Here is a 22,985-nt window from a genome sequence, read left to right as displayed (position 1 = left end):
AACGCCAAAGACACTTGGCTAGCACCCGAGCATGCTCAGATAACACCTTATCCCAGCACGTTCACTCATCACTAATGGTTAGGTCTGTTCTGCTTCTGTGTATGGAAGACTCTAGAGTGTATCTGAATACTTACATTAGGGTGTGATGACAGGAAAAAGAACATAAATGTAGACAAAATTATATATTTTTAATGATCTGTTTTACAGCAGGAGGAAAAAACAGAACCTGGAAAACTGAAAAATAGGTTGAGAAACCGAGCAGCTGCCTGCAAGAGCCGGCAAAAGCAGACGGAGCGAGCCGACACTCTTCACCAGGTATAGATATTGGACCAAGAACACTTGCTATAGCCTAAGAACATTGTCCCAAGTGTGCATTCCCTTAGCTAGCTGGCACTTTTTATTGATAATATGTTGGGGTACATAAGATGCTTTGATCATTGCAGTTTTGGCTTTTAGATTTTTTTGTGCTCACAATTACCGTACGTGCTAAATAATCTATTATTTCAATAAACCAGCCATTATTTTGAACATGGCATTACCAAATCTGTTTTTTTTTTCATGTCTTATTTTTAATAGGGGACAAGGAGATGATTCCTTTTTTTAAGTCCTCTATTGTACAGACAATAAAGACATTACAGAGTAACACATAGTTCATCAGATACCAAAAGGAGTGACGGCTCTGCTGCTCGCAAGCTGCAACTTAATCTATGAGAATAATCATAATGAGAAAAATTAGCTAAAATAACAATCTCCTATCAGGACCAGACTTGCATAGCGATATAGAATGATAGTAGATAAATCGAATAGACTGACAGATGTAAGTGATATATGTAATCAGTGCATTGTGTCGTTTTCTGGACTTGTTTTTAGTTAATAAATTAAAGAAATAAATGACGTAGGGCTCCCCTTATTTTTAATAACCAGCTAAGAGAAAGCAGACAGCTGTGAACTGCTCTTAATAGTATGGGACGGGGCCAACATCCATGCATCTTCGCACCCTATTACTATCAGCTCATAGCTGTCTACTGAGCCTTTACTGGTTATTAAAAAGGGGAGAACCCCCCTACAACATGACGTGGGGTCCCCCCTACTTTTAATAACCAGCAGAAGCTAAGCAGACCACAGTGGGCTGATATAAATAGGCTCGGAAGGGGCCATTCCAGACTAATAACCCAAGCCCTGAGCCACCCCAGAAATGGTACATCCATTTGGGCACACGTGGTAAAAATTACTGTTATTGTGAAGACTTAGGGTATGTGCACACGTCCGGATTTTTCGCGTTTTTTTTGCGGATTTTCCCGATAAAAACGCTATAAATCCGCATAAAAAATGCTCAAATTATGCATCCTATCATTTAGAATGCATTCCGCATTTTTTGTGCAGATGTATGCGTTTTTTTCCGCAAAAAAAACGCAATCCGCAAAAAGAATGGCCATGCTCATTCTTTTTGCGGATTTTCTGCGGATTTCATGCATTCAGGAAAAAAAAAAAAAAAAACGCAAAAAATCCGCAAAAAATCCGCGCAAAAAACGCGAGAAAAACGCGAGAAAAACGCGAGAAAAACGCGCGGAAAAAAACGCGATTTTCTGGCAGATTTCTCCGGATTTTGTCAGGAAAAAAACCTGACGTGTGCACATAGCCTTAAGCAAGATGAAATGATTAGGGTTGAGCGAAACGGGTCGTTCATTTTCAAAAGTCGCCGACTTTTGGCAAAGTCGGGTTTCATGAAACCCGATCCGACCCCTGTCGGGGTCGGCCATGCGGTACGCGACTTTCGCGCCAAAGTCGCGTTTCAATGACGCGAAAAGCGCCATTTCTCAGCCAATGAAGGTAAACGCAGAGTGTGGGCAGCGTGATGACATAGGTCCTGGTCCCCACCATCTTAGAGAAGGGCATTGCAGTGATTGGCTTGCTTACTGCGGCGTCACAGGGGCTATAAAGGGGCGTTCCCGCCATGTTACTGCTGCTGATCTGAGCTTAGGGAGAGGTTGCTGCCGCTTCGTCAGAAGCAGGGATAGCGTTAGGCAGGGTCCATTAACCACCAAACCGCTTGTGCTGTAGCGATTTCCACTGCCCAACACCACCTTCGGTGTGCAGGGACAGTGGAAGCTACATTTTTTTTTTTTTTCCCCCTCAGCGCTGTAGCTCATTGGGCTGCCCTAGAAGGCTCCCTGATAGCTGCATTGCTGTGTGTACGCCGCTGTGCAAACCAACTGCTTTTTTCAAAGCATAAATCCTCTTGTTCCTTCCTTTCTGCACAGCTATCTTTTTTGTTTGTACACACTTTTTATTTAATTTGTGCATCAGTCCACTCCTTATTGCTGCCTGCCATACCTGGCTGAGATTACTGCAGGGAGATAGTAATTGAAGGACACTCCCTGTTTTTTTTTTTTTTTTGTGGGAGATTAAGATTGACATTTCTGCTAGAGTGCCATCCCTGTCTGTGTCATCTCTCACTCAGTGGGCCATAGAAAGCCTATTTATTTTTTTGCTTGATTTGGGTTATAAAATCTACCTGAAAAAATCACTACATCAATCAGTGGGAGAAAAATATTGGCCTCAGGGCTTGTGTGCCACTCCTGAGCGTGCCATCTCTCTCACAAATAGTGGGCCATAGAAAGCCTATTTATTTTTTTGCTTGATTTGGGTTCTAAAATGTACCTGAAAAAATCACTACATCAATCAGTGGGAGAAAAATATTGGCCTCAGGGCTTGTGTGCCACTCCTGACTCCTGTGTGCATCATCACTCACTCAGTGGGCCATAGAAAGCCCTTTTTTTTTTTTTTTTTGCTTTATTTGGGTTCTAAATTCTACCTGAGAAAATCAATAAATCAATCAGTGGGAGATTAATATTGGCCTTTGGGCTTGTGTGCCAGTCCTAAGCGTGCCATCTCTCTCTCAGATAGTGGGCCATAGAAAGCCTATTTATTATTTTTTTTATTGGGTTTATAAATTTTCCCTGGAAAAAAAAAAAAAAAAGTGGGAGATTAATATTGGCCTCTGGGCTTGTGTGCTAGTCCTGAGCGTGCCATCTCTCTCACAAATAGTGGGCCATAGAAAGCCTATTTATTTATTTTTTTTTGGTTTTATAAATTCTCCCTGAAAAAAAAAAGGGAGATTAATATTGGTCTTTGGGCTTGTGTGCCAGTCCTAAGCGTGCCATCTCTCTCTCTCTCTCTCTCTCTCAGATAGTGGGCCATAGAAAGCCTATTTATTATTTTTTTTATTGGGTTTATAAATTTTCCCTGGAACAAAAAAAAAAAAGTGGGAGATAAATATTGGCCTCTGGGCTTGTGTGCCACTCCTGACTCCTGTGTGCGTCATCTCTCACTCAGTGGGCCATAGAAAGCCTTTTTTTGTTTTATTTGTTTTCTAAATTCTCCCTGAAAAAATCATTTTATTTTATTTGGTTTCTAAATTCTTCCTGAAAAAATCATTTTATTCTATTATTTTTTTTTCCTAAAGTCTCCCTGAAAAAAAAAAAAAAAAGCAAATCAGTGGGAGATTAATATTGCCCTTTCTGCTTGTGTGCCAGTCTTGACTCCTGGGTGTGCCATCTCTCTCTCTCTCTCCAATTGTGGGCCATAGAAAGCCTATTATTTTTTTAGCTTGATTTGGGTTCCAAAATCTACCTGAAAAAATCACTACATCAATCAGTGGGAGATAAATATTGGCCTCTGGGCTTGTGTGCCACTCCTGACTCCTGTGTGCGTCATCTCTCACTCAGTGGGCCATAGAAAGCCTTTTTTTGTTTTATTTGTTTTCTAAATTCTCCCTGAAAAAATCATTTTATTTTATTTGGTTTCTAAATTCTTCCTGAAAAAATCATTTTATTCTATTTTTTTTTTTCCTAAAGTCTCCCTGAAAAAAAAAAAAAAAAAGCAAATCAGTGGGAGATTAATATTGCTCTTTCTGCTTGTGTGCCAGTCTTGACTCCTGGGTGTGCCATCTCTCTCTCTCTCTCTCCAATTGTGGGCCATAGAAAGCCTATTATTTTTTTTAGCTTGATTTGGGTTCCAAAATCTACCTGAAAAAATCACTACATCAATCAGTGGGAGATAAATATTGGCCTCTGGGCTTGTGTGCCACTCCTGACTCCTGTGTGCGTCATCTCTCACTCAGTGGGCCATAGAAAGCCTTTTTTTGTTTTATTTGTTTTCTAAATTCTCCCTGAAAAAATCATTTTATTTTATTTGGTTTCTAAATTCTTCCTGAAAAAAATCATTTTATTCTATTATTTTTTTTTCCTAAAGTCTCCCTGAAAAAAAAAAAAAATCAAATCAGTGGGAGATTAATATTTACATTTGTGCTTCAGTGACAGTCCTGCGTGTGTGGCATCTCTCTCATTTGTTGCCACCAACAACAGAGTGTGTAACATTGTGCCTGATTTTCGTTGTGGTCTCACTCACCTGTAAAGGGGTAGCTAAATCATACTGAAGTTATAGCTCACCGTGTAATTTGTGTGACAGCAACAAATACCGTTAGTTTGTTTACGTTTTTAAAACAATGAGGAAGTCTGGTGGAAGAGGTCGTGGCCGGGGGCGTTCATTGTCAGCTGGTAATGAGGGTAGTGGTAGTGGTGGATCATCAGCTGGTCGTGGGAAAAAAAATATTGCACCTAAGTCTGGAGCTGTGGAGCCAGGTTCGTCGTCTGGCTACACAAGGCCTCGAACGCTCCCTTTTCTGGGAGTAGGAAAACCGCTTTTAAAGCCGGAGCAGCAAGAGCAAGTTTTGGCTTATCTTGCTGACTCAGCCTCTAGCTCTTTTGCCTCCTCTCGTGAAACTGGTAAATGTCAAAGCAGCGCGTCGTTAGTGGATGTTCACGGTCAGGGACAAGTCGCTTCCTTGTCCTCTTCAGCAAAAACAACAACACAGAAGAATGCAGCAGGCGACACAACGGGTTACTCCATGGAGCTCTTTACACATACCATCCCTGGCTTAGAAAGTGAAGCAGTTAACAGTCCATGCCCATTACAAGTTGAATCTGACATGGAGTGCACTGATGCACAGCCACAGCCAGACTACTATGCTGGTCCTTTGACTCAGACCACAACATTGCCCTCGCAGGGTAATGATCAAGAATCAGACCCTGATGAGACTATGTTGCCCCATCACGAACGCTATACCACCGACCGACACGGTGACACAGACGAAGTTGCACACGAGCTACAAGAAGAGGTAATAGATGACCCAGTTCTTGACCCCGATTGGCAGCCATTGGGGGAACAGGGTGCAGGCGGCAGCAGTTCTGAAGCGGAGGAGGAGGGGCCGCAGCAGGCATCAACATCGCAACAGGTTCCATCTGCCGGGCCCGTATCTTGCCCAAAACGCGTGGCAAAGCCAAAACCTGTTGGAGGACAGCGTGGCCATCCGGTTAAAGCTCAGTCTGCAATGCCTGAAAAGGTATCCGATGCTAGAAAGAGTGCAGTCTGGCATTTTTTTAAACAACATCCAATTGATCAGCGCAAAGTCATCTGTCAAAAATGTTCAACTACCTTAAGCAGAGGACAGAATCTGAAAAGTCTCAATACAAGTTGCATGCATAGACATTTAACCACCATGCATTTGCAAGCCTGGACTAACTACCAAACGTCCCTTAAGGTTGTAGCACCCTCGGCCAATGAAGCTAGTCAGCAACGCAACATCCCTTCCGGCAGTGTAGGGCCACCATTTTCCGCACCACCTGCAGTATCTGTGCAGGTTTCTTTGCCAGGCCAAAGCAGTCAGGGTCAGGGAATCACCAGTTTCGTAGTAGGAAACACTGCATGTAGGGCACCGGCGGCAACAATACCATCTCCCACCGTCTCTCAGTCTGCCATGTCCACCGCCACCCCCGCTAGTTCCACGATCTCCAGCTCTCCAGTCCAGCTCACCCTACATGAGACTATGGTTAGAAAAAGGAAGTACTTAGCCTCGCATCCGAGTACACAGGGTTTGAACGCACACATAGCTAGACTAATCTCGTTAGAGATGATGCCCTACAGGTTAGTTGAAAGCGAAGCTTTCAAAGCCCTTATGGACTACGCTGTACCACGCTACGAGCTACCCAGTCGACACTTTTTTTCCAGAAAAGCCATCCCAGCCCTCCACCAGCATGTTAAAGAGCGCATCGTCCATGCACTCAGGCAATCTGTGAGCACAAAGGTGCACCTGACAACAGATGCATGGACCAGTAGGCATGGCCAGGGACGTTACGTGTCCATCACGGCACACTGGGTAAATGTGGTGGATGCAGGGTCCACAGGGGACAGCAAGTTTGGGACAGTTCTGCCTAGCCCACGGTCTAGGAAACAGTTGGCTGTAGCCGTTCGCACCCCCTCCTCCTCCTCTTCGTCCTCCTGCAGAAGCGAGAGCTCGTCCACAGACCGCAGTCGCACAACCACTCCATCCGCAGCTGCCACTGTTGCACACCAGGTCTCCCATTATGGGGCAGCTACTGGCAAACTTCAGCAGGCTGTATTGGCTATGAAGTGTTTGGGCGACAACAGACACACCGCGGAAGTTCTGTCCGAGTTCTTGCAGAAAGAAACGCAGTCGTGGCTGGGCACTGTAGATCTTGAGGCAGGCAAGGTAGTGAGTGATAACGGAAGGAATTTCATGGCTGCCATCTCCCTTTCCCAACTGAAACACATTCCTTGCCTGGCTCACACCTTAAACCTGGTGGTGCAGTGCTTCCTGAAAAGTTATCCGGGGTTATCCGACCTGCTCCTCAAAGTGCGTGGACTTTGCTCACATATCCGCCGTTCGCCCGTACACTCCAGCCGTATGCAGACCTATCAGCATTCTTTGAACCTTCCCCAGCATCGCCTAATCATAGACGTTGCAACAAGGTGGAACTCAACACTGCACATGCTTCAGAGACTGTGTGAACAGAGGCGGGCTGTTATGTTTTTGTGGGAGGATACACATACACGGGCAGGCAGTAGGATGGCAGACATGGAGTTGTCAGGTGTGCAGTGGTCGAAGATTCAAGACATGTGTCAAGTCCTTCAGTGTTTTGAGGAATGCACACGGCTGGTTAGTGCAGACAACGCCATAATAAGCATGAGCATCCCCCTAATGCGTCTGCTGATGCAAAGTTTGACGCACATAAAGGGTCAGGCGTCTGCAGCTGAGGAAGAGGAAAGCCTTGATGACAGTCAGCCATTGTCTGGCCAGGGCAGTGTACAGGACGAGTTAGCGGGCGAAGAGGAGGAGGAGGACGAGGAGGATGATGGGGATGATTATATTTTTAATGAGGAAGCTTTTCCGGGGCCACTGGAAATTGGTGGCGCGGCAAGGCCGGGTTCTGGTTTTTGGAGGGACACAAGTGACGTGGATTTGCCTGAAACTGCCCCTCAACCAAGCACAACCGCAGATTTGAGAACTGGAACTTTGGCCCACATGGCGGATTATGCCTTACGTATCCTCAAAAGGGACACACGCATAACTAAAATGATGAACGATGACGATTACTGGTTGGCCTGCCTCCTTGATCCTCGCTATAAAGGCAAATTGCAAAATATAATGCCACATGAGAACTTGGAACTAATATTAGCAACCAAACAATCAACTCTTGTTGACCGTTTGCTTCTGGCATTCCCTGCACACAGCGCCCGTGATCGTTCTCACACGAGCTGCAGGGGCCAGCAGACCAGAGGAGTTAGAGGGGCAGAAATCAGAAGTGGCGTTGGCCAGAGGGGTTTTCTGACCAGGTTGTGGAGTGATTTTGCTATGACCGCAGACAGGACAGGTACTGCAGCATCAATTCAAAGTGACAGGAGACAACATTTGTCCAGTATGGTTACAAACTATTTTTCATCCCTTATCGATGTTCTCCCTCAACCGTCATTCCCATTTGATTACTGGGCATCAAAATTAGACACCTGGCCAGAATTGGCAGAATATGCATTGCAGGAGCTTGCTTGCCCGGCAGCTAGTGTCCTATCAGAAAGAGTATTCAGTGCTGCAGGTTCAATACTAACAGAAAAAAGGACTCGTCTGGCTACCCAAAATGTAGATGATCTAACCTTCATTAAAATTAACCACAACTGGATTTCGAAATCTTTTGCCCCACCTTGCCCGGCTGACACCTAGCTTTCCTATGAAAAGGTCTTGCCTGTGGACTATTCTGAATGCCTTTTCCAATCTCGTAATTTTCTGCACCTGATTGTCCAGCATACGACATGTTTACACCTCACTAAATGGCCAAACTCCCCACACGGGGCCGTGGTATCGACACTTGGCGACAGCACCCGTGAGAGTGCTGTTTGTCTGAAGAGGTGGGTGTGCCCGCTTTTGGTCGACGGCACTGCCACTGGGTCCCTCCTAGTACAATAAAATGTCTCTGGCGGTGGTGGTGCGCACCCAACGTCAGACACACCGTTGTAATATGAGGGGCCCTGGGCCTGTACCGCCGGCCACAAGACAGTTCCCCCCCCCCCAGCTCAAACAGTGCTCTACCACTTGCAAAATTATCTCACAGCTCCACCAATGTTTAGTCTATGCGCTGACATCCTTCAATGCCTGCCACTGACAATACCATTGTATTGACATTTTTGTTATGTTAGGCCTTCGAAGCCTGTCTGCGGTCACTCCTTCCACTATGCCTCCACTGACCACACCACTGCTACCCGTGTACCCCTGGAACCACTTTAAAATTGCCTACAGCCATGTGTTATTATTTTAGGCCTTCGATGCCTGTCTGCGGTCACTCCTTACAATATGCCTCCACTGACCACACCACTGCTGCCCGTGTACCCCTGGAACCAATTTAAAATTGCCTACAGCCAGCCCAATTTTTTTACTTTAGGCCTTCGATGCCTGTCTGCGGTCACTCCTTCCACTAGGCCTCCACTGACCACACCACTGCTGCCCGTGTACCCCTGGAACCAATTTAAAATTGCCTACAGCCATGTGTTATTATTTTAGGCCTTCGATGCCTGTCTGTGGTCACTCCTTCCACTAGGCCTCCACTGACCACACCACTGCTGCCCGTGTACCCCTGGAACCAATTTAAAATTGCCTACAGCCATGTGTTATTATTTTAGGCCTTCGATGCCTGTCTGCGGTCACTCCTTACAATATGCCTCCACTGACCACACCACTGCTGCCCGTGTACCCCTGGAACCAATTTAAAATTGCCTACAGCCAGCCCAATTTTTTTATTTTAGGCCTTCGATGCCTGTCTGCGGTCCGTTCTTTCTACTACTACTACACTGACCAGGCCACTGCTGCCCGTGTACCCCTGGAACCAATTTAAAATTGCCTACAGCCATGTGTTATTATTTTAGGCCTTCGATGCCTGTCTGTGGTCACTCCTTCCACTAGGCCTCCACTGACCACACCACTGCTGCCCGTGTACCCCTGGAACCACTTTAAAATTGCCTACAGCCATGTGTTATTATTTTAGGCCTTCGATGCCTGTCTGCGGTCACTCCTTACAATATGCCTCCACTGACCACACCACTGCTGCCCGTGTACCCCTGGAACCAATTTAAAATTGCATACAGCCATGTGTTATTATTTTAGGCCTACGATGCCTGTCTGTGGTCACTCCTTCCACTAAGCCTCCACTGACCACACCACTGCTGCCCGTGTACCCCTGGAACCAATTTAAAATTGCCTACAGCCATGTGTTATTATTTTAGGCCTTCGATGCCTGTCTGCGGTCACTCCTTACAATATGCCTCCACTGACCACACCACTGCTGCCCGTGTACCCCTGGAACCAATTTAAAATTGCCTACAGCCAGCCCAATTTTTTTACTTTAGGCCTTCGATGCCTGTCTGCGGTCACTCCTTCCACTAGGCCTCCACTGACCACACCACTGCTGCCCGTGTACCCCTGGAACCAATTTAAAATTGCCTACAGCCATGTGTTATTATTTTAGGCCTTCGATGCCTGTCTGTGGTCACTCCTTCCACTAGGCCTCCACTGACCACACCACTGCTGCCCGTGTACCCCTGGAACCAATTTAAAATTGCCTACAGCCATGTGTTATTATTTTAGGCCTTCGATGCCTGTCTGCGGTCACTCCTTACAATATGCCTCCACTGACCACACCACTGCTGCCCGTGTACCCCTGGAACCAATTTAAAATTGCCTACAGCCAGCCCAATTTTTTTACTTTAGGCCTTCAATGCCTGTCTGCGGTCACTCCTTCCACTAGGCCTCCACTGACCACACCACTGCTGCCCGTGTACCCCTGGAACCAATTTAAAATTGCCTACAGCCATGTGTTATTATTTTAGGCCTTCGATGCCTGTCTGTGGTCACTCCTTCCACTAGGCCTCCACTGACCACACCACTGCTGCCCGTGTACCCCTGGAACCAATTTAAAATTGCCTACAGCCATGTGTTATTATTTTAGGCCTTCGATGCCTGTCTGCGGTCACTCCTTACAATATGCCTCCACTGACCACACCACTGCTGCCCGTGTACCCCTGGAACCAATTTAAAATTGCCTACAGCCAGCCCAATTTTTTTATTTTAGGCCTTCGATGCCTGTCTGCGGTCCGTTCTTTCTACTACTACTACACTGACCAGGCCACTGCTGCCCGTGTACCCCTGGAACCAATTTAAAATTGCCTACAGCCAGCCCAATTTTTTTTACTTTAGGCCTTCGATGCCTGTCTGCGGTCACTCCTTCCACTAGGCCTCCACTGACCACACCACTGCTGCCCGTGTACCCCTGGAACCAATTTAAAATTGCCTACAGCCATGTGTTATTATTTTAGGCCTTCGATGCCTGTCTGCGGTCACTCCTTCCACTAGGCCTCCACTGACCACACCACTGCTGCCCGTGTACCCCTGGAACCAATTTAAAATTGCCTACAGCCAGCCCAATTTTTTTACTTTAGGCCTTCGATGCCTGTTTGCGGTCACTCCTTCCACTAGGCCTCCACTGACCACACCACTGCTGCCCGTGTACCCCTGGAACCAATTTAAAATTGCCTACAGCCATGTGTTATTATTTTAGGCCTTTGATGCCTGTCTGCGGTCACTCCTTCCACTAGGCCTCCACTGACCACACCACTGCTGCCCGTGTACCCCTGGAACCAATTTAAAATTGCCTACAGCCAGCCCAATTTTTTTACTTTAGGCCTTCGATGCCTGTCTGCGGTCACTCCTTCCACTAGGCCTCCACTGACCACACCACTGCTGCCCGTGTACCCCTGGAACCAATTTAAAATTGCCTACAGCCATGTGTTATTATTTTAGGCCTTCGATGCCTGTCTGCGGTCACTCCTTCCACTAGGCCTCCACTGACCACACCACTGCTGCCCGTGTACCCCTGGAACCAACATCAGAAAATATAAAAATAAGTATTTTGCTTATAAAAAAAGAAAATACTGGAGAGATATCAAATGCAGACATTTTAACATTAAAAACAAACACATACAACAAAAATCTGGTACAGTACTAAAAATGGCCACCAGCTACAATAACTTTCTCCTGCAAGTAGTTAACTGAAAGTTTTTTTCAATTTAAAACACAGATATGGCATCCACTGAGTGTTGTCCTGTCGCGTCTTCTTTATATTATTGCCAAGAAGATGCAAAACAATGAAAATAATAAAATCATTATTTACCAAAAAAATAGAGTAAGTCAAAACCACATTGCAAATAAACATTCATTACAAATAAAGAAGCAGGGCGCGTCCGAGGGTGAGTATATACCTAATAAGAATATAATCACCCTCGGACGCGCCCTGCTTCTTTCCGACAGCCTTCCTTCCTAAGAATCAGCCCTTCCGTGGTGTAGAGAGAGGGTTTGTTACACTCCAAGGTGTTCCCCAGGTTGCCTTTCCTGAGCTTCGATCTTCCGGCTCTCGTTTAGTAGTTGTTGGAAACTACGCTGCATTAGGCCTACAAATTGGGTATGGGGTGTAGAGAGATGGTGTGTTCCACTCCAAGGTGTTCTCCAGGTTGCCTTTCCTGAGCTTCGATCTTCATGCTCTCGTTTAGTAGTTGTTGGAAAATACGCTGCATTAGGCCTACAAATTGGGTATGGGGTGTAGAGAGATGGTGTGTTCCACTCCAAGGTGTTCTCCAGGTTGCCTTTCCTGAGCTTCGATCTTCCGGCTCTCGTTTAGTAGTTGTTGGAAACTACGCTGCATTAGGCCTACAAATTGGGTATGGGGTGTAGAGAGATGGTGTGTTCCACTCCAAGGTGTTCTCCAGGTTGCCTTTCCTGAGCTTCGATCTTCCGGCTCTCGTTTAGTAGTTGTTGGAAACTACGCTGCATTAGGCCTACAAATTGGGTATGGGGTGTAGAGAGATGGTGTGTTCCACTCCAAGGTGTTCCCCAGGTTTCCTCGCCAATGCTTCGATCATCATGCTCTCGTTTAGTAGTTGTTGGAAACTACGCTGCATTAGGCCTACAAATTGGGTATGGGGTGTAGAGAGATGGTGTGTTCCACTCCAAGGTGTTCTCCAGGTTGCCTTTCCTGAGCTTCGATCTTCCGGCTCTCGTTTAGTAGTTGTTGGAAACTACGCTGCATTAGGCCTACAAATTGGGTATGGGGTGTAGAGAGATGGTGTGTTCCACTCCAAGGTGTTCTCTAGGTTGCCTTTCCTGAGCTTCGATCTTCCGGCTCTCGTTTAGTAGTTGTTGGAAACTACGCTGCATTAGGCCTACAAATTGGGTATGGGGTGTAGAGAGATGGTGTGTTCCACTCCAAGGTGTTCCCCAGGTTGCCTTTCCTGAGCTTCGATCTTCCGGCTCTCGTTTAGTAGTTGTTGGAAACTACGCTGCATTAGGCCTACAAATTGGGTATGGGGTGTAGAGAGATGGTGTGTTCCACTCCAAGGTGTTCCCCAGGTTTCCTCGCCAATGCTTCGATCTTCATGCTCTCGTTTACTAGTTGTTGGAAACTACGCTGCATTAGGCCTACAAATTGGGTATGGGGTGTAGAGAGATGGTGTGTTCCACTCCAAGGTGTTCTCCAGGTTGCCTTTCCTGAGCTTCGATCTTCCGGCTCTCGTTTAGTAGTTGTTGGAAACTACGCTGCATTAGGCCTACAAATTGGGTATGGGGTGTAGAGAGATGGTGTGTTCCACTCCAAGGTGTTCTCCAGGTTGCCTTTCCTGAGCTTCGATCTTCCGGCTCTCGTTTAGTAGTTGTTGGAAACTACGCTGCATTAGGCCTACAAATTGGGTATGGGGTGTAGAGAGATGGTGTGTTCCACTCCAAGGTGTTCCCCAGGTTTCCTCGCCAATGCTTCGATCATCATGCTCTCGTTTAGTAGTTGTTGGAAACTACGCTGCATTAGGCCTACAAATTGGGTATGGGGTGTAGAGAGATGGTGTGTTCCACTCCAAGGTGTTCTCCAGGTTGCCTTTCCTGAGCTTCGATCTTCCGGCTCTCGTTTAGTAGTTGTTGGAAACTACGCTGCATTAGGCCTACAAATTGGGTATGGGGTGTAGAGAGATGGTGTGTTCCACTCCAAGGTGTTCTCCAGGTTGCCTTTCCTGAGCTTCGATCTTCCGGCTCTCGTTTAGTAGTTGTTGGAAACTACGCTGCATTAGGCCTACAAATTGGGTATGGGGTGTAGAGAGATGGTGTGTTCCACTCCAAGGTGTTCCCCAGGTTGCCTTTCCTGAGCTTCGATCTTCCGGCTCTCGTTTAGTAGTTGTTGGAAACTACGCTGCATTAGGCCTACAAATTGGGTATGGGGTGTAGAGAGATGGTGTGTTCCACTCCAAGGTGTTCCCCAGGTTTCCTCGCCAATGCTTCGATCTTCATGCTCTCGTTTACTAGTTGTTGGAAACTACGCTGCATTAGGCCTACAAATTGGGTATGGGGTGTAGAGAGATGGTGTGTTCCACTCCAAGGTGTTCCCCAGGTTTCCTCGCCAATGCTTCGATCATCATGCTCTCGTTTAGTAGTTGTTGGAAACTACGCTGCATTAGGCCTACAAATTGGGTATGGGGTGTAGAGAGATGGTGTGTTCCGCTCCAAGGTGTTCTCCAGGTTGCCTTTCCTGAGCTTCGATCTTCCGGCTCTCGTTTAGTAGTTGTTGGAAACTACGCTGCATTAGGCCTACAAATTGGGTATGGGGTGTAGAGAGATGGTGTGTTCCACTCCAAAGGTGTTCCCCAGGTTTCCTCGCCAATGCTTCGATCATCATGCTCTCGTTTAGTAGTTGTTGGAAACTACGCTGCATTAGGCCTACAAATTGGGTATGGGGTGTAGAGAGATGGTGTGTTCCGCTCCAAGGTGTTCTCCAGGTTGCCTTTCCTGAGCTTCGATCTTCCGGCTCTCGTTTAGTAGTTGTTGGAAACTACGCTGCATTAGGCCTACAAATTGGGTATGGGGTGTAGAGAGATGGTGTGTTCCACTCCAAGGTGTTCCCCAGGTTTCCTCGCCAATGCTTCGATCTTCATGCTCTCGTTTACTAGTTGTTGGAAACTACGCTGCATTAGGCCTACAAATTGGGTATGGGGTGTAGAGAGATGGTGTGTTCCACTCCAAGGTGTTCCCCAGGTTTCCTCGCCAATGCTTCGATCATCATGCTCTCGTTTAGTAGTTGTTGGAAACTACGCTGCATTAGGCCTACAAATTGGGTATGGGGTGTAGAGAGATGGTGTGTTCCACTCCAAGGTGTTCCCCAGGTTTCCTCGCCAATGCTTCGATCATCATGCTCTCGTTTAGTAGTTGTTGGAAACTACGCTGCATTAGGCCTACAAATTGGGTATGGGGTGTAGAGAGATGGTGTGTTCCACTCCAAGGTGTTCTCCAGGTTGCCTTTCCTGAGCTTCGATCTTCCGGCTCTCGTTTAGTAGTTGTTGGAAACTACGCTGCATTAGGCCTACAAATTGGGTATGGAGTGTAGAGAGATGGTGTGTTCCACTCCAAGGTGTTCTCCAGGTTGCCTTTCCTGAGCTTCGATCTTCCGGCTCTCGTTTAGTAGTTGTTGGAAACTACGCTGCATTAGGCCTACAAATTGGGTATGGGGTGTAGAGAGATGGTGTGTTCCACTCCAAGGTGTTCCCTAGGTTTCCTCGCCAATGCTTCGATCATCATGCTCTCGTTTAGTAGTTGTTAGAAACTACGCTGCATTAGGCCTACAAATTTGGTATGGGGTGTAGAGAGATGGTGTGTTCCACTCCAAGGTGTTCCCCAGGTTTCCTCGCCAATGCTTTGATCATCATGCTCTCGTTTAGTAGTTGTTGGAAACTACGCTGCATTAGGCCTACAAATTGGGTATGGGGTGTAGAGAGATGGTGTGTTCCACTCCAAGGTGTTCTCCAGGTTGCCTTTCCTGAGCTTCGATCTTCCGGCTCTCGTTTAGTAGTTCTTGGAAACTACACTGCATTAGGCCTACAAATTGGGTATGGGGTGTAGAGAGATGGTGTGTTCCACTCCAAGGTGTTCCCCAGGTTGCCTTTCCTGAGCTTCGATCTTCCGGCTCTCGTTTAGTAGTTCTTGGAAACTACACTGCATTAGGCCTACAAATTGGGTATGGGGTGTAGAGAGATGGTGTGTTCCACTCCAAGGTGTTCTCCAGGTTGCCTTTCCTGAGCTTCGATCTTCCGGCTCTCGTTTAGTAGTTCTTGGAAACTACACTGCATTAGGCCTACAAATTGGGTATGGGGTGTAGAGAGATGGTGTGTTCCACTCCAAGGTGTTCCCCAGGTTTCCTTGCCAATGCTTCGATCATCATGCTCTCGTTTAGTAGTTGTTGGAAACTACGCTGCATTAGGCCTACAAATTGGGTATGGGGTGTAGAGAGATGGTGTGTTCCACTCCAAGGTGTTCCCCAGGTTTCCTCGCCAATGCTTCGATCATCATGCTCTCGTTTAGTAGTTGTTGGAAACTACGCTGCATTAGGCCTACAAATTGGGTATGGGGTGTAGAGAGATGGTGTGTTCCACTCCAAGGTGTTCCCCAGGTTGCCTTTCCTGAGCTTCGATCTTCCGGCTCTCGTTTAGTAGTTGTTGGAAACTACGCTGCATTAGGCCTACAAATTGGGTATGAGGTGTAGAGAGATGGTGTGTTCCACTCCAAGGTGTTCTCCAGGTTGCCTTTCCTGAGCTTCGATCTTCCGGCTCTCGTTTAGTAGTTGTTGGAAACTACGCTGCATTAGGCCTACAAATTGGGTATGGGGTGTAGAGAGATGGTGTGTTCCACTCCAAGGTGTTCCCCAGGTTGCCTTTCCTGAGCTTCGATCTTCCGGCTCTCGTTTAGTAGTTGCTGGAAAATACGCTGCATTAGGCCTACAAATTGGGTATGGGGTGTAGAGAGATGGTGTGTTCCACTCCAAGGTGTTCCCCAGGTTTCCTCGTCAATGCTTCGATCTTCATGCTCTCGTTTACTAGTTGTTGGAAACTACGCTGCATTAGGCCTACAAATTGGGTATGGGGTGTAGAGAGATGATGTGTTCCACTCCAAGGTGTTCTCCAGGTTGCCTTTCCTGAGCTTCGATCTTCCGGCTCTCGTTTAGTAGTTGTTGGAAACTACACTGCATTAGGCCTACAAATTGGGTATGGGGTGTAGAGAGATGGTGTGTTCCACTCCAAGGTGTTCCCCAGGTTTCCTCGCCAATGCTTCGATCATCATGCTCTCGTTTAGTAGTTGTTGGAAACTACGCTGCATTAGGCCTACAAATTGGGTATGGGGTGTAGAGAGATGGTGTGTTCCACTCCAAGGTGTTCTCCAGGTTGCCTTTCCTGAGCTTCGATCTTCCGGCTCTCGTTTAGTAGTTGTTGGAAACTACGCTGCATTAGGCCTACAAATTGGGTATGGGGTGTAGAGAGATGGTGTGTTCCACTCCAAGGTGTTCCCCAGGTTTCCTCGCCAATGCTTCGATCTTCATGCTCTCATTTACTAGTTGTTGGAAACTACGCTGCATTAGGCCTACAAATTGGGTATGGGGTGTAGAGAGATGGTGTGTTCCACTCCAAGGTGTTCCCCAGGTTTCCTCGCCAATGCTTCGATCATCATGCTCTCGTTTAGTAGTTGTTGGAAACTACGCTGCATTAGGCCTACAAATTGGGTATGGGGTGTAGAGAGATGGTGTGTTCCACTCCAAGGTGTTCCCCAGGTTTCCTCGCCAATGCTTCGATCTTCATGCTCTCGTTTACTAGTTGTTGGAAACTACGCTGCATTAGGCCTACAAATTGGGTATGGGGTGTAGAGAGATGGTGTGTTCCACTCCAAGGTGTTCTCCAGGTTGCCTTTCCTGAGCTTCGATCTTCCGGCTCTCGTTTAGTAGTTGTTGGAAACTACGCTGCATTAGGCCTACAAATTGGGTATGGGGTGTAGAGAGATGGTGTGTTCCACTCCAAGGTGTTCCCCAGGTTTCCTCGCCAATGCTTCGATCATCATGCTCTCGTTTAGTAGTTGTTGGAAACTACGCTGCATTAGGCCTACAAATTGGGTATGGGGTGTAGAGAGATGGTGTGTTACACTCCAAGGTGTTCCCCAGGTTTCCTCTCCATTGCTTCGATCATCATGCTCTCGTTTAGTAGTTGTTGGAAACTACGCTGCATTAGGCCTATAAATTGGGTATGGGGTGTAGAGAGATGGTGTGTTCCACTCCAAGGTGTTCCCCAGGTTTCCTCGCCAATGCTTCGATCATCATGCTCTCTTTTAGTAGTTGTTGGAAACTACGCTGCATTAGGCCTATAAATTGGGTATGGGGTGTAGAGAGATGGTGTGTTACACTCCAAGGTGTTCCCCAGGTTTCCTCGCCAATGCTTCGATCATCATGCTCTCGTTTAGTAGTTGTTGGAAACTACGCTGCATTAGGCCTATAAATTGGGTATGGGGTGTAGAGAGATGGTGTGTTCCACTCCAAGGTGTTCCCCAGGTTTCCTCGCCAATGCTTCGATCATCATGCTCTCGTTTAGTAGTTGTTGGAAACTACGCTGCATTAGGCCTACAAATTGGGTATGGGGTGTAGAGAGATGGTGTGTTCCACTCCAAGGTGTTCTCCAGGTTGCCTTTCCTGAGCTTCGATCTTCCGGCTCTCGTTTAGTAGTTGTTGGAAACTACGCTGCATTAGGCCTACAAATTGGGTATGGGGTGTAGAGAGATGGTGTGTTCCACTCCAAGGTGTTCCCCAGGTTTCCTCGCCAATGCTTCGATCTTCATGCTCTCATTTACTAGTTGTTGGAAACTACGCTGCATTAGGCCTACAAATTGGGTATGGGGTGTAGAGAGATGGTGTGTTCCACTCCAAGGTGTTCCCCAGGTTTCCTCGCCAATGCTTCGATCATCATGCTCTCGTTTAGTAGTTGTTGGAAACTACGCTGCATTAGGCCTACAAATTGGGTATGGGGTGTAGAGAGATGGTGTGTTCCACTCCAAGGTGTTCCCCAGGTTTCCTCGCCAATGCTTCGATCTTCATGCTCTCGTTTACTAGTTGTTGGAAACTACGCTGCATTAGGCCTACAAATTGGGTATGGGGTGTAGAGAGATGGTGTGTTCCACTCCAAGGTGTTCTCCAGGTTGCCTTTCCTGAGCTTCGATCTTCCGGCTCTCGTTTAGTAGTTGTTGGAAACTACGCTGCATTAGGCCTACAAATTGGGTATGGGGTGTAGAGAGATGGTGTGTTCCACTCCAAGGTGTTCCCCAGGTTTCCTCGCCAATGCTTCGATCATCATGCTCTCGTTTAGTAGTTGTTGGAAACTACGCTGCATTAGGCCTACAAATTGGGTATGGGGTGTAGAGAGATGGTGTGTTCCACTCCAAGGTGTTCCCCAGGTTTCCTCGCCAATGCTTCGATCATCATGCTCTCATTTAGTAGTTGTTGGAAACTACGCTGCATTAGGCCTATAAATTGGGTATGGGGTGTAGAGAGATGGTGTGTTCCACTCCAAGGTGTTCTCCAGGTTGCCTTTCCTGAGCTTCGATCTTCCGGCTCTCGTTTAGTAGTTGTTGGAAACTACGCTGCATTAGGCCTACAAATTGGGTATGGGGTGTAGAGAGATGGTGTGTTCCACTCCAAGGTGTTCTCCAGGTTGCCTTTCCTGAGCTTCGATCTTCCGGCTCTCGTTTAGTAGTTGTTGGAAACTACGCTGCATTAGGCCTACAAATTGGGTATGGGGTGTAGAGAGATGGTGTGTTCCACTCCAAGGTGTTCTCCAGGTTGCCTTTCCTGAGCTTCGATCTTCCGGCTCTCGTTTAGTAGTTGTTGGAAACTACGCTGCATTAGGCCTACAAATTGGGTATGGGGTGTAGAGAGATGGTGTGTTCCACTCCAAGGTGTTCCCCAGGTTTCCTCGCCAATGCTTCGATCATCATGCTCTCGTTTACTAGTTGTTGGAAACTACGCTGCATTAGGCCTACAAATTGGGTATGGGGTGTAGAGAGATGGTGTGTTCCACTCCAAGGTGTTCTCCAGGTTGCCTTTCCTGAGCTTCGATCTTCCGGCTCTCGTTTAGTAGTTGTTGGAAACTACGCTGCATTAGGCCTACAAATTGGGTATGGGGTGTAGAGAGATGGTGTGTTCCACTCCAAGGTGTTCCCCAGGTTTCCTCGCCAATGCTTCGATCATCATGCTCTCGTTTAGTAGTTGTTGGAAACTACGCTGCATTAGGCCTACAAATTGGGTATGGGGTGTAGAGAGATGGTGTGTTCCACTCCAAGGTGTTCTCCAGGTTGCCTTTCCTGAGCTTCGATCTTCCGGCTCTCGTTTAGTAGTTCTTGGAAACTACACTGCATTAGGCCTACAAATTGGGTATGGGGTGTAGAGAGATGGTGTGTTCCACTCCAAGGTGTTCTCCAGGTTGCCTTTCCTGAGCTTCGATCTTCCGGCTCTCGTTTAGTAGTTCTTGGAAACTACACTGCATTAGGCCTACAAATTGGGTATGGGGTGTAGAGAGATGGTGTGTTCCACTCCAAGGTGTTCCCCAGGTTTCCTTGCCAATGCTTCGATCATCATGCTCTCGTTTAGTAGTTGTTGGAAACTACGCTGCATTAGGCCTACAAATTGGGTATGGGGTGTAGAGAGATGGTGTGTTCCACTCCAAGGTGTTCCCCAGGTTTCCTCGCCAATGCTTCGATCATCATGCTCTCGTTTAGTAGTTGTTGGAAACTACGCTGCATTAGGCCTACAAATTGGGTATGGGGTGTAGAGAGATGGTGTGTTCCACTCCAAGGTGTTCTCCAGGTTGCCTTTCCTGAGCTTCGATCTTCCGGCTCTCGTTTAGTAGTTGTTGGAAACTACGCTGCATTAGGCCTACAAATTGGGTATGGAGTGTAGAGAGATGGTGTGTTCCACTCCAAGGTGTTCTCCAGGTTGCCTTTCCTGAGCTTCGATCTTCCGGCTCTCGTTTAGTAGTTGTTGGAAACTACGCTGCATTAGGCCTACAAATTGGGTATGGGGTGTAGAGAGATGGTGTGTTCCACTCCAAGGTGTTCCCTAGGTTTCCTCGCCAATGCTTCGATCATCATGCTCTCGTTTAGTAGTTGTTAGAAACTACGCTGCATTAGGCCTACAAATTTGGTATGGGGTGTAGAGAGATGGTGTGTTCCACTCCAAGGTGTTCCCCAGGTTTCCTCGCCAATGCTTTGATCATCATGCTCTCGTTTAGTAGTTGTTGGAAACTACGCTGCATTAGGCCTACAAATTGGGTATGGGGTGTAGAGAGATGGTGTGTTCCACTCCAAGGTGTTCTCCAGGTTGCCTTTCCTGAGCTTCGATCTTCCGGCTCTCGTTTAGTAGTTCTTGGAAACTACACTGCATTAGGCCTACAAATTGGGTATGGGGTGTAGAGAGATGGTGTGTTCCACTCCAAGGTGTTCCCCAGGTTGCCTTTCCTGAGCTTCGATCTTCCGGCTCTCGTTTAGTAGTTCTTGGAAACTACACTGCATTAGGCCTACAAATTGGGTATGGGGTGTAGAGAGATGGTGTGTTCCACTCCAAGGTGTTCTCCAGGTTGCCTTTCCTGAGCTTCGATCTTCCGGCTCTCGTTTAGTAGTTCTTGGAAACTACACTGCATTAGGCCTACAAATTGGGTATGGGGTGTAGAGAGATGGTGTGTTCCACTCCAAGGTGTTCCCCAGGTTTCCTTGCCAATGCTTCGATCATCATGCTCTCGTTTAGTAGTTGTTGGAAACTACGCTGCATTAGGCCTACAAATTGGGTATGGGGTGTAGAGAGATGGTGTGTTCCACTCCAAGGTGTTCCCCAGGTTTCCTCGCCAATGCTTCGATCATCATGCTCTCGTTTAGTAGTTGTTGGAAACTACGCTGCATTAGGCCTACAAATTGGGTATGGGGTGTAGAGAGATGGTGTGTTCCACTCCAAGGTGTTCCCCAGGTTGCCTTTCCTGAGCTTCGATCTTCCGGCTCTCGTTTAGTAGTTGTTGGAAACTACGCTGCATTAGGCCTACAAATTGGGTATGAGGTGTAGAGAGATGGTGTGTTCCACTCCAAGGTGTTCTCCAGGTTGCCTTTCCTGAGCTTCGATCTTCCGGCTCTCGTTTAGTAGTTGTTGGAAACTACGCTGCATTAGGCCTACAAATTGGGTATGGGGTGTAGAGAGATGGTGTGTTCCACTCCAAGGTGTTCCCCAGGTTGCCTTTCCTGAGCTTCGATCTTCCGGCTCTCGTTTAGTAGTTGCTGGAAAATACGCTGCATTAGGCCTACAAATTGGGTATGGGGTGTAGAGAGATGGTGTGTTCCACTCCAAGGTGTTCCCCAGGTTTCCTCGTCAATGCTTCGATCTTCATGCTCTCGTTTACTAGTTGTTGGAAACTACGCTGCATTAGGCCTACAAATTGGGTATGGGGTGTAGAGAGATGATGTGTTCCACTCCAAGGTGTTCTCCAGGTTGCCTTTCCTGAGCTTCGATCTTCCGGCTCTCGTTTAGTAGTTGTTGGAAACTACACTGCATTAGGCCTACAAATTGGGTATGGGGTGTAGAGAGATGGTGTGTTCCACTCCAAGGTGTTCCCCAGGTTTCCTCGCCAATGCTTCGATCATCATGCTCTCGTTTAGTAGTTGTTGGAAACTACGCTGCATTAGGCCTACAAATTGGGTATGGGGTGTAGAGAGATGGTGTGTTCCACTCCAAGGTGTTCTCCAGGTTGCCTTTCCTGAGCTTCGATCTTCCGGCTCTCGTTTAGTAGTTGTTGGAAACTACGCTGCATTAGGCCTACAAATTGGGTATGGGGTGTAGAGAGATGGTGTGTTCCACTCCAAGGTGTTCCCCAGGTTTCCTCGCCAATGCTTCGATCTTCATGCTCTCATTTACTAGTTGTTGGAAACTACGCTGCATTAGGCCTACAAATTGGGTATGGGGTGTAGAGAGATGGTGTGTTCCACTCCAAGGTGTTCCCCAGGTTTCCTCGCCAATGCTTCGATCATCATGCTCTCGTTTAGTAGTTGTTGGAAACTACGCTGCATTAGGCCTACAAATTGGGTATGGGGTGTAGAGAGATGGTGTGTTCCACTCCAAGGTGTTCCCCAGGTTTCCTCGCCAATGCTTCGATCTTCATGCTCTCGTTTACTAGTTGTTGGAAACTACGCTGCATTAGGCCTACAAATTGGGTATGGGGTGTAGAGAGATGGTGTGTTCCACTCCAAGGTGTTCTCCAGGTTGCCTTTCCTGAGCTTCGATCTTCCGGCTCTCGTTTAGTAGTTGTTGGAAACTACGCTGCATTAGGCCTACAAATTGGGTATGGGGTGTAGAGAGATGGTGTGTTCCACTCCAAGGTGTTCCCCAGGTTTCCTCGCCAATGCTTCGATCATCATGCTCTCGTTTAGTAGTTGTTGGAAACTACGCTGCATTAGGCCTACAAATTGGGTATGGGGTGTAGAGAGATGGTGTGTTACACTCCAAGGTGTTCCCCAGGTTTCCTCTCCATTGCTTCGATCATCATGCTCTCGTTTAGTAGTTGTTGGAAACTACGCTGCATTAGGCCTATAAATTGGGTATGGGGTGTAGAGAGATGGTGTGTTCCACTCCAAGGTGTTCCCCAGGTTTCCTCGCCAATGCTTCGATCATCATGCTCTCTTTTAGTAGTTGTTGGAAACTACGCTGCATTAG

General features: G+C 47.2%; 1 protein-coding gene across 1 annotated transcript in view; it reads left to right on the top strand.

The window, feature by feature from the left end:
* Positions 1–22,985, top strand: part of BATF2 (basic leucine zipper ATF-like transcription factor 2) — a 53,307-nt gene that overhangs the window by 6,978 nt on the left and 23,344 nt on the right. The window contains exon 2 of the mRNA XM_069738812.1: positions 208–315. Within this exon, the coding sequence (XP_069594913.1) occupies positions 208–315 (108 nt within the window). The remainder of the gene's footprint in view (positions 1–207; positions 316–22,985) is intronic.

Source organism: Ranitomeya imitator, chromosome 9 (genome assembly GCF_032444005.1).
Source record: "Ranitomeya imitator isolate aRanImi1 chromosome 9, aRanImi1.pri, whole genome shotgun sequence".
Lineage (NCBI taxonomy): Eukaryota > Metazoa > Chordata > Amphibia > Anura > Dendrobatidae > Ranitomeya > Ranitomeya imitator.
Note: the sequence above shows the minus strand (reverse complement) of the source record. Positions and strands in the feature narration are given on the sequence as shown.